Source organism: Aulonocara stuartgranti (genome assembly GCF_965226115.1).
Source record: "Aulonocara stuartgranti genome assembly, chromosome: 3".
NCBI classification, from domain to species: Eukaryota; Metazoa; Chordata; class Actinopteri; order Cichliformes; family Cichlidae; genus Aulonocara; species Aulonocara stuartgranti.
The window spans coordinates 62,618,045-62,629,191 of NC_138941.1; the positions used below are offsets into that span (position 1 = coordinate 62,618,045).

The 11,147-nt window shown below is 39.8% G+C and overlaps 1 protein-coding gene across 1 annotated transcript; it reads right to left on the minus strand.

Annotated features, from left to right (window-relative positions):
- Positions 1–10,365, minus strand: LOC309701996 (coxsackievirus and adenovirus receptor homolog). Its single transcript, XM_082526367.1, has 3 exons — positions 10,040–10,365; positions 8,322–8,669; positions 1–1,145 (listed from the first exon to the last, which is right to left on the minus strand). Exons 1-3 carry the CDS (start codon positions 10,110–10,112, stop codon positions 907–909), a joined length of 660 nt encoding a protein of 219 aa, XP_082382493.1. The 5' UTR covers positions 10,113–10,365; the 3' UTR covers positions 1–906.
- Between the last annotated feature and the right edge of the window lie 782 nt (positions 10,366–11,147).

Below are 11,147 nucleotides of genomic sequence, written 5' to 3' on the forward strand. Positions count from 1 at the left end.
TCTTCTTGATAGTTTGTGTTTTTGTTTATTACATGTCAGCACGACTCCAGTCCAGCTCGAGCTTGTACTAACAGAATATACATAGTTAAGATCGATTAAAAGGTGACAAAGTGATGCTTAAAAATGCCATTATAAAAAGAACATTAAACATGACAAGTACACTCGAAACTTTACATGTTGCTGAAAAATAAAGTGATTAGATATATACATATATATATTACACTGTGATTAATGATGTGTCCGTGCTAATGATTTTGAAAACATACAAAAATACAAAATATTTGCATAGAAAAATAACACAGATTAAGGCTTCACAGGTTTAAACATACAGCGCTGGTCCTTTTTACTCTTGATATCAGCAACATGTCCTCTGATAATGAACCTGTGCTGACCTTTATTTCACTAAAATAAACGTATTTTTGGTAGTGATTGATTAATAAAATGTGGTATGTGGGTTTAAACACTTTAGAAGAAGTAAACCACTGCCCCGTGCAGACGAGCTACAACAGTGACCTCTGTAATAAACTGAGAGGTAGCAGCTTTGACAGCAGACTCTGAAGCTTTAGCCTTTTTGGCAGAACTGGACTGATGTCAGGGAAGGGGGCAGGCTGACTGGCTGTAGAGGTAATAAAAGTGAAGATCTTCAAATACTTAATAATGTGCGTAACAACCTGTATAATTTACAGGTCACGACCCATAACGACAGTTTGCCCACACTACTTCCTTTCCTCACTTGACAAGAGAATCTGATTCCTGAGAGTAACCTGTGCAGATATTTATTATTGTGGTTAAACTGAGCATTTTGAACCATCATAAATGGACAAAAACAAGACTAATGCAGCATGGATCTCTAGTAGTCTTACAAAGATGTTTTCATTGCTGTGCAACAGCAGGACCCACAGTCATTCAGGAGGAAAGAAGTAAGGATTCAGATCTGTTATTTAGTGCTTTTTCAGGACTTTTCATACATTTTTTTAGTCTTTTGTAGATAATTACAACAGCAGGTATAGCAAAAATAAAAAAAGTGATTGGCACACCAGTTATCAGTGAAAGATACCAATTACTCTTTCCTCCATCCTTCTCTACTCTGACCTTCTCTTCTCGAACCTTTTCTCCTCCATTCTCGGTGTCTTCATCCGTGAAACCTGCAGAGCAGAAAGAGTGTGCAGACAGAGTTAGCAGACACTCTAAAATATATCTTCAGGTCATTCAGAGGCTCTGGCAGCACATGGGTTAGCCTGCCTTTATTCATAATAACTCTGAGTACAGCCAACCTCACTCCTACTGAAAAAGCTATGATATATTTTGGTCATTGCTGGATAATGTGCTTTGGTAGTTTTGAAATAGTTTTTGAAACATCATGCTTTCATTAAAAGATTAATTACTTTGGGATTCTCCTTCTTCCAAAAAGCTTTCTTAGTCATCAAGCTGAAGTAAACCAGAACCATCCTAAGAAGGAAAAGATTTTGGTAGATCCAAAATTTACTTGATCTTTTAATTTGTTTTCATTTTTGTTGGAAGCCTAACATGTAGAATCAATCTGAAAATCTGATAAGAAATCAAATGAATGTGCAGCTGCACCAGTAATAACTGCTGAACAACACAGGAGTGTGATCACAACGTCTTTTATAATAAGAGCAACACAAAAACATAAATTATACAAACTCACAGTTAATTAAGCTGTGTTAAAAATCACGTGACCACAGAGAGGAAGACCAGGGCTTAATCGCCAAATACTGAATTTTGGGAATGTGTGGATTTAGAAAAAAAGAAAAAGAAAAATATGATACCAAAAACTGCCAAGGACATCATTTTGCCTCTACAGATGTGAATGTAAAACCACTAATGCTGCACACCAGGTTGCCTAGCAGCACAACTGTTTGCACACATTTTAAAGTGAACCAGAGCTAGCTAGATGTGGTTGATAAATAAATATATAGAGTACTGTATTTAGATAACAGCTGAATAATTACTGCCGGGCTGGCAATGGGATGTTGAGCAAGGGAGAGTGTGAGAAATGTGTGAGAACCGACAGATTGCTGGCTGTGCTGCACAGCACAGACAGACCAGCATGTGGAGAACTTATCTAACAAATACAGAATGAAATCCAGAGCAGAGCATCGAAACAGCTTTCAGACCTGAGCAGGAGAGCTGAGGGGTGAGGTGCAGACGAGCAAGACAGTGTGGACTGCTCTACTTTACTATTATCACTTAGAATGTGTTTCTAATGTTTTTTTAAGTCACCTGTGACGTCACAGCCCCCAAAACAACCCTTAAATACTCATTTGTCCAATCTTACTTAAAATTGGATAAAAATTAACAATTGACTTTATTTCAGAAATAACATCTTTGCCATTACTTCTGTTACTGCTGCACTGCTATTAGGGCTGGGCTATATCACGGTAATACCGGTGTAATGTTGGGCAACGATAGGAAAATGACATATCGTGATAGAATATGGGTAAAACGCGCATGCGCAGTGCCTTTGTTTACATACGCACATGGCGGCGACGCAGAATGAGAAGAGCGAAAGCGGATCGTTGAATGAAACTGGTTTGTAAAAATGCTGCAACTTCAGTGATGTGGAACTGGTTTAGCTTTCATCCGTCAGATACACAACAAAGCACTATTTTTGGTAGCGTATGCTAGCAGGCCGTCGTTATTACCGTGTTTTTGGAAAATACGGCACACTTAAAATCAATCCTTTGATTTTTCTGAAAATCGACAGTGCCCCTTATAATCCCGTGTGCCTTATGTATGAATTCTGGTTGTGTTTACTGACCTCGAAACGATTTTATGTCGTACACGGCGCTCGAAAATCTGTCAAATGTTTAGCACGACTTTGCTAAACTATGAAGCTGCACCGCTTGATGGGTTGTCGGAGCATTACGGCTATCGTAGGCAGGAGCCTCGCGGAGTGATACAAACTGTGCTTCAACATAATATTACCGTGTTGTGTGTGTATAACCTCTTTTTAAGTTTTGTGGATATTATACATGGTTATGCTGAGGATATGTCGGCCAATTTCCACTGGAAATGCCTTTTGGTTAAACTGTCAGCAAGGAATTTGCATTTGCACTGTTAAATTTTTATGTAACTTTAATGCACATAATAAACAGCTGCTTGTTTAAGTGAAAATACATTGATGTTTTTCTTTTTGCACTAATAAAGTTGTGGAGTTGTAAAGTGTTTTGTCTAGTGTCAATTATATTGTCAGTTATATCGTTATCGCAAATTTTTAAATGTATATCGTGATACATATTTTTGGTCATATCGCCCTGCTCTAGCTGCTATCATTTGCCACCAGGAGGGGTCATGTTATTATCTGTAGACTGTCTGATCTCACCACAGCATCAATGATGGAATGTGCACAGGAACTGTAAAGGCTCTTTTAAAATGTATTCTGTTAACGTCTAATCTGGCCTTGCTGGTCTTGAGTGTAATCTTCATTTGCACCTTGTTGTAAACACTTCTATTTCCAACCATAAAGGCTTGCCTTCATTGCAGAACTTGACATTGAGATTGCTGTCTCTCCTTGAGAGACGGGCCAAGGCTTTTTTTTTCTTTTTTAAAAACAATTGAAATAATTCTGTCATCATCTACTTTAGTCGTGACTTAAGACACTTCACCCGTTGCCTACTGGTGGTGGTCAGAGGGCTCGGTGGCGCCAGTGTCCGGCAGCCTCACCTCTGTCAGTGCGCCCCAGGGTGGCTGTGGCTACAATGTAGCTTCCTATCACTAGTGTTTAAATGTGTGTGTGAACGGGTGGATGACTGGATGTGTAAAACACTTTGGGGTTCTTAGGGCCTAGTAAAGCGCTATACAAATACAGGCCGTTTACCATTTACCATAGTTGTTTTCTGTGGTCTTTCAGGCCTTTTGGTGTTGCTGAACTGGTCAGTATAGGGCTGCGCGATATGACAATATATATCGGATGATGAAATTAAAATGTCTATCGCCTCATATCCTAAGCTATCGCTTGTTTCGTGGTGTCGCATAATATTGTTTACAGTAGAGCAGGGCGATATGGCCAAAAATATGTATCACGATATATATTTGAAAATTTGCGATAACGATATAACCGACGATATAATTGATGCGAGACAAAATACAACTCCACAACATTACTAGCGCAAAAAGACAACCTATCATTTATTTTCACTTAAACAAGAAGCTGGTTTTTATGTACATTAAAGCTTTATAAAAAGGTAACAGTGCAAATGCAAATTCCTTGCTGAAAGTTTAACCAAAAGGCATTTCCAGTAGAAATGGGCTGACATATCCTGAGCATAACCATTATAAGCAGTGTTGGGTAAGTTACTTTAAAATAGTAACTTAGTTACATTACTAGTTACTAGTTACTTCTCTCAAAAGTAACTCAGTTACTTCAAGTTACTCGTTACTTTCAAAGTAACTAGTTACTAGGGAAAGTAACTTTGGTTTTACTCAGAATTCTCTTGTTAATGTGTTGCTTCCATAACTTTGCCAGTCTTCTAGCTTGTTTACTTGCCACAGGTGCACTGTGCCACCTACCAATAGACAGGAAAAGATAATGTGCATATTTCCACGAGAGAAATCCCACGCCTGGACCGTCATTGACTGCTGCCATGATTCTAGCCTACGTCACAGTGTCATGTGCGCCTTTTACATCCAACACAAAAACTGCAGTCGTGGTGCTTTCGATTGTACTCAGAACTCGGAAATTCTGCCTTCTGAATAGGAAGATGTTGGTAACACCAGACTGCAGATGAGCTGCTTACAGGGCTGGACTGGAACAGAAAATTGGCCCGGACATTTTGACTAGAGACTGGCCCACCATTATAGGAAAAATCATAAAGCCTTTGAATGAAAACAAACGCTGTTGTGACAGTGATGTACACTGTTTTGATGGTATATATGCATCAATCTATCAATCGTTTGTTGTAAGATTCAGATAATTATTTGTTAAAAGCTAGACATTTTAAATGAGAATAAGATAGAAAAGTATTTCTTTGTGCCCCCCTTTCCCTGTTAATGCTCTACCTGGCCCCCTGGCAACACTTTGCTAGATCCGCACCTGCACAGTTACCAGCTGTCAGCTACCTAAAAAAGGATCCTGGTGTTATTTGTCTCTCAGAAACAGTTCATAACTTCCCTTCAACTCATTCATGTCACCTAAAAGGTAAACCTGTTTCTCCATCACCTGTTCAGCTCTGATGATTCAGTAAGAACATCTCCTGGTTTCATCTTCATGTTTCCCTCTCACCAGATATACAAACCGATATCATGACCAGCAGCTTTTTTGCAGCTGTGGCTCCAGCAAACATCAGCTGATACTAGAAATTAATATTAAATAAATTCTAACAACAGCTGATCAAGCTTAAACGTGCTGCTGTTGGTTAGCACGACATGTGCTGGTTTCCTCTTCGGCGCAAAGTGGGCGATAAACAAACAAGAGAGCCGATCAGCTGATCATTGATCAGTTTTATGATTGAAGTAGAAATGGGAGAGGGAGGGGGGAGAATGAAAGAAGAGGCAGCTGTGCAGCAAAGACACAGAATAACTCCAGCTTTGTGCCTTTTTCATTGTAGCTGAATTACGGGACAAACTCTGTTCCTTTTCACCTCAATAAGAAACGCATAATATTTTCTCTGAATACCAGACGGGACGGTTGGCAACTCTAATAACTTATGCACAAAATAAAGTTCAACATCATTAACTTCATAGCACCCACCCAGCTGTATAGAAACTCCGTCATGCTAGCTAGCACGCAGTACGGAAAAAATCAGCATAACGAAAATAAACTCCACCTAAACTTGGTTCATATCTGACCCAGAGAGACTGCAGGTCATAACTTCTTACCTGAAGTTCAGTTCACACTTGGACCGGCGGCCGCCTCGGGTCTCTTTTGCTTCTGCGTCCCCTTTCTCCAGCCCGAGAACGTGTTGCTTTCTCTCATCCACCTGCTGGCCTCCACCACTTGCTAATGTTACTGAATCTGTGGAAGCTCCGCGATAGCCACCACACGAAGTAACGAGTAACGACCCTATCTAAATCCCAGTAACGACTAACGCGTTCCTGATTTTGGCATAATAACTAGTTACCGTGCTCGTTACCACAATAATAACGCAGTTACTGTAACGCGTTACTTAATAACGCGTTAGTCCCAACACTGATTATAAGGCACATTAAGCGAAACAAAGCAGTCAGATAAATCAAACTTTATTAAACTCATTCTTCTTGCTTCCTCCACTTCTGTACCATTGATTCATTAATGTTGAATTCTCTGGCAGCTGCTCTATTCCCATGTTGTTGCAGTATATTAATGACTAACCTTGTATTGTGGATGGATTATCTCAGTTGTTCTCCTGACTGAAGTTTGGTCCGTTTACAGTATCCTACCATGCGATTGCATTTGTCTCTAACCATGAGGAACCTTAACGTTAACTTTTATAAGTGGAAAAGTGTTAGTGTTCGTCCTCCAGCTTCACTGTTTATGTTATGCTAACATAGCTGTGTCGCTAGCGATCACGTAGCACATAATTATATACCAGCTAGCCCAACTTCAGTAACCCTACAAACGTCACTGCTGTTTAGTTTCCTGTCTTCATGTTGGAAGTGATAGCAGAGCTGTACGTTTGATTTTTTTCAGAAATCTTTCAGTCAGAACATGCTATATCATGCTTAGGTAACTAGCGAAACTAGCGAGCTAACTTCCGCTAGCTTCCTGCTAACTTCTAACTCCGTTAAATGTAATACATTTTGTTTTCATGGATGCCTGGAAGTTAAACTTCATAGTTTCACCTGGTAAAGCAGCAATGCTGATCGTTTTATTAAAGATGAAAGAATTTACAGTTTCTAACTCTTAGTGATGCTGCAGTGTTCGTTTGACCTGAAGATACGGAGTTTAGGACCCAGATTACTCCCAGATTTAAGGGCATCTTAGTCCGACGGCCGCTTGCATGTTCTGCAAAAAAAATGTGCTTTGTCGTGTATCTGATGGACAAACACCAAACCAGTTCCACATCACTGAAGTTGCACCATTTTTACAAACCAATTCTGGTTCATCTGTTTCACTCAACAATCGGCCATGTGCGTATGAAAACAAAGGCACTGCGCATGCGCGTTTTACTCCCATTCTATCGCGATATTTCATTTTCCTATCGTTGCCTAACATTATACCGGTATTACCATGAACGGTATAATATGGCCCAGCCCTAGTTTACAGCAATATTTTTTCTTTTTTTGTGATCAACATTTTATTGATTTAAAACGGGGGGGGGGGGGGGGGGGGCAATATCTTTTCATCGTTTCAATGGTCACCGTGTGGATGCAGGCACAGAGAATACCAGCATGACCAGTTAAGATGAGGCAGAACCAGGTAGCTCCAAACAGAAGGACCAGTCAAAACAAATGGAGGACCTTATTCCTAAAGGCAAGAGGCTACCTCTGTAGCATGGACATGGACATGCAACATCTGACAGAAAACTGTACTATGAAATCTATACTAAATTTTACCGCAAAACGGTCCGCACTACAGACTCAAAGACCACAAACCTCTTCAATCACCAGAATCACGTGAAAGAGTATGGAGAGAGTTTACCGATGAGAAGCAAAAAAGAGCCGTCAAGTGCTCAAAATAAACCTTAGACTCAAACGTTAGAACAGGCTTTTCCCCGCAGCACGCCATGTAATAAATACAAAGAAAATGGCGGCCGTTACAACTTATGTCTAAAAATGTATCGTTTCATGCATCGGTCAAAACACTCGACTCCAGGTAAACAACGCCCAGCTGTGTTCAATGAATTTTCAGAAAAAGCACTATTTTGTGATATATATCGTTATTGGGATGAGAACTGTTTGTATTGAGATGAGACTTTGGTCACATCTCACAGCCCGAGGTCAGTACATTCATTCTTTGTAACAATGCACCAGATTTTCATTTATGTCACTCCTAAAGTTTATGCTCTCTCTCTCCGATTGGTTTACGTGAACTTTTAAGCCCAGTTATTGGCTCCCTCACATCTTTGTAGCATCTTTCGGGCTTCCTATTTAAGGTCAAAGTGAAAAACTATAAAATACACATCGAACACTTTGAATCAAGTTTAGGAATCATGTATAAATAACAGCACTTTCTGAATTTAAAGCTGAAGTTAAATGCAAAGTGTTGGTGTACAGATAAAAAAACAAAAAAAAATCTGTTGAAACTTTAGATCCCCATCATGCAAAAACAAACAATGGAAGTGGGAAATAACTTAATAGCACCAACCACAACAATAACATCACATCTGCAAAATGTAAAACTTCCTATGGAAGAAACTGTAACACTTCCACAAACTCACCTGAGGATTTGACTGTGAGCTTGATGGAGTGCTTGAACTCACTTTGGACGCCCTTATTTCTTCTGGTGTGCCTGGTTGTAATGCGACACTCATATGTTCCTGCATCCCTGATGCTGACATTCCTTAGAATCACTGAACAGTCTCCATCTTTCATTGATGGATCTCTCAGCTCCACTCGGCCTTTATAGAACGAGTGCTGGTAGTTTTCATATAGACGCTGGTTTCTGTAGAAGAATACATAGACATCGGACTTAAGCTCAGGTTTGCTCCACTGCAACAGGGTGATCTCCACATCTCCGGGACCCTGACACTGAAGAATGGCATCTTCTCCAGGACTCGCAGTTACCTCTGAGTGACATAAACACAAAATTCACTGTTTACTATGAGTAACAAACGGAGAATACAGATGAAAAAAAAATAACCATACAAGTAAAATTTGTATTGTAATTATTATTATTTACTTTCCGGCTCCTTTTTAAAATGACCTTCAACGAACTTTTGTGTATCCTTTATTTATCCATCCAGGTAAAAAGTCTCCCTGTGATTACATATGCATTTCAAGAGAGATGTGTTTGAGAGGGCAGCAGAAACTGCAACAAAAACATTTCTATCAAGATATTTGACGTGTCAAATAAGACTGTATCTACTCTCTGAGTCATAAAGGCTCTTGCAAATCAGGTAATTTCTATATTTTATGTATAACAAGACTGCTGGCTGTTCTGAGCAGCAGGGGAGCTGTAGCTAAACTGAACTGAGTCCAGAGTGAAATCCGACAGTCTTCAGGCCTGAGGAGCGGAGCTGGGCAGTGCGGACACTGGATGAGAGGCTGCGGGCTTGGTGATCAGAAGCAGAAGTGGACGTGATGATAAACTTTGATTACTCGGATGTTTTACAGTAAAAGATGTATAATCTGTTTCTTATATTTTTGTAGCCAGGGTCATAAATCACATATTGTTATTACACAAAATGTATTGTAAACCCCAAACTGTTCCTGGTATAGCTGACTTTTAGGACCTGCAAGCCTGTAGTTATCTTCATTATTAGTTAGAGCCCCTCTTCATCCTTTTCTTCTTCTTTGGTACAACCCTATAAATTTGGGGTACCCCTACGGCCTCTCCCCTTTTCTATAATTCCCCTGTAGGAGAGGTCTATGTCATTTCTTTTCCGAGATTAATTATATCTTTATCCACTCTGATGTTTCTGATTGTGCGTTGTTAATTATTGTAGTAATCGTGTGTGTGTTAATGCTAGCATGAGCAGATAATTCCTGGTAGCTTTGAAGGTGTAGTGGGTTGAGCTAACTCTCATCCCAAGTGTTTGTATTGGGTATAGGAGCTGGAGCGGGCAAGTTGTTTCCGTGGAAGTCTTTCTTTTTGCCTTTCATTGTCAGGCACAGTGCAGGAACACACGGTTACATCAGCTGAGCAGTCTGTTTTAAAATGTAAGCAATAAACTGTTGCTAACGCGGGCTTGGTGGGGCTTCTTCGACTTTCCAAGTTTGAGAGTTCATTAAAGATGATAAATCCGACTTGTGATTTTATCTGGAGTTTGCCCAACACTGTCGAAGAAACCCTGCAGTCATATATGTTAAATGTAGACAGGGCTGAGATATCGGCTGGGTTTAAAGGCACCGTTATGGCGTAGAGAGAAAGTTAGATACGTGCAATATGAGACCTGTGAGGATCCTTTAAAACAACCCATCCCCTGCTGTAACTCACCTTGATCCAGAGGAGCCGCAAAGGGCACAAAATAAAAGAAAAAAAGTGCAATGTTAGCAACAACAATCCTCATAGCAAAGAGGCGGAAGCGGAGCTCGTTGACGGCGACGACGTAGGCGTGGCTGTGGGGTTGGGAGGACCCCAAAAAGACAATAAACTCCAGTCCACATTTAAAATGGCATTTATCAATTTACAAAACTAAATAAAATCAAAAACTTAAGAAAAAAATGGCACCACTTTAGCGGGAGGCAATTCACACTGCATACGACCGATCCCACGCAAAAAAGTTGATAAATTGTTCGGAAAATCACACACAGCTTAACAGGCGGTCCGAACCTAGACCCGGAAGCTGTCCCATAAGGACCCAGCTACAAAAAGAAAAACAAACAAACAATAAAACAAAGGCAGAAGTATGATTTAAACATTGCGTTTCTTTCATTTAAACAAGCTATCTTCTATACGGTAGTTGTTTAATTGCAGATGCCAACTGGATGTGAGTTCAGGAGTTAAGCTATCCCACGTGATACCTAGCGCATTTTTCTGGCACTGATCCAATACTAAATAAAAACAGGGCCATTATTTCCAGTAACAATAGTGACACATACAGTTTGAACCTTTACATGCAGCTTATGTAGGGGTCAACAAAGCAATAACTACGGTAATGTTATTAAATAAAATAGACTGGGCAGTGAAGGTCTGACGCTTTTGTTGTTGTTGTTGATTTTCAAATAAAATAATTAAACATGTTTCAGTGGGTTGAATGAATTATTTGAATGTCTAAACTGATGGTAGTCGTATCAGTAATATATTAACATGATGCTGAAAATCCAACATGACTGAAACATTACTTTCACCAGTGACCACGTGCACTACCTGATTATTCTGTCCTTCTCTGAAAAGGATTGTGACAGTGACCACTGTGCTCAGGATCTGGGTTTGTCTCGGGATTTCTTTCCTCCTCTCTTTGTTTCTTTTGCTGCTTGTTTTGGGACAACGTTTTTTTTTTCATCGACTTTTATGTCTTCAAATAAGCTAGTAATGTCACAGAAGAGAATTTTACAGCAGTGCATCTGAATTACAGGGGCAGCATTCATACCAGCATGATATC

Bases quoted from the DNA above. Each gene is read 5' to 3' on its own strand.
- LOC309701996 (XM_082526367.1), bottom strand. From the start codon at position 10,112: ATGAGGATTGTTGTTGCTAACATTGCACTTTTTTTCTTTTATTTTGTG. The intron at 8,670-10,039 runs GTGAGTTACAGC...TATGTCACTCAG, and splicing joins TGCGGCTCCTCTGGATCAAG to AGGTAACTGCGAGTCCTGGA. The intron at 1,146-8,321 runs GTGAGTTTGTGG...TCTGCTCTGCAG, and splicing joins GCTCACAGTCAAATCCTCAG to GTTTCACGGATGAAGACACC.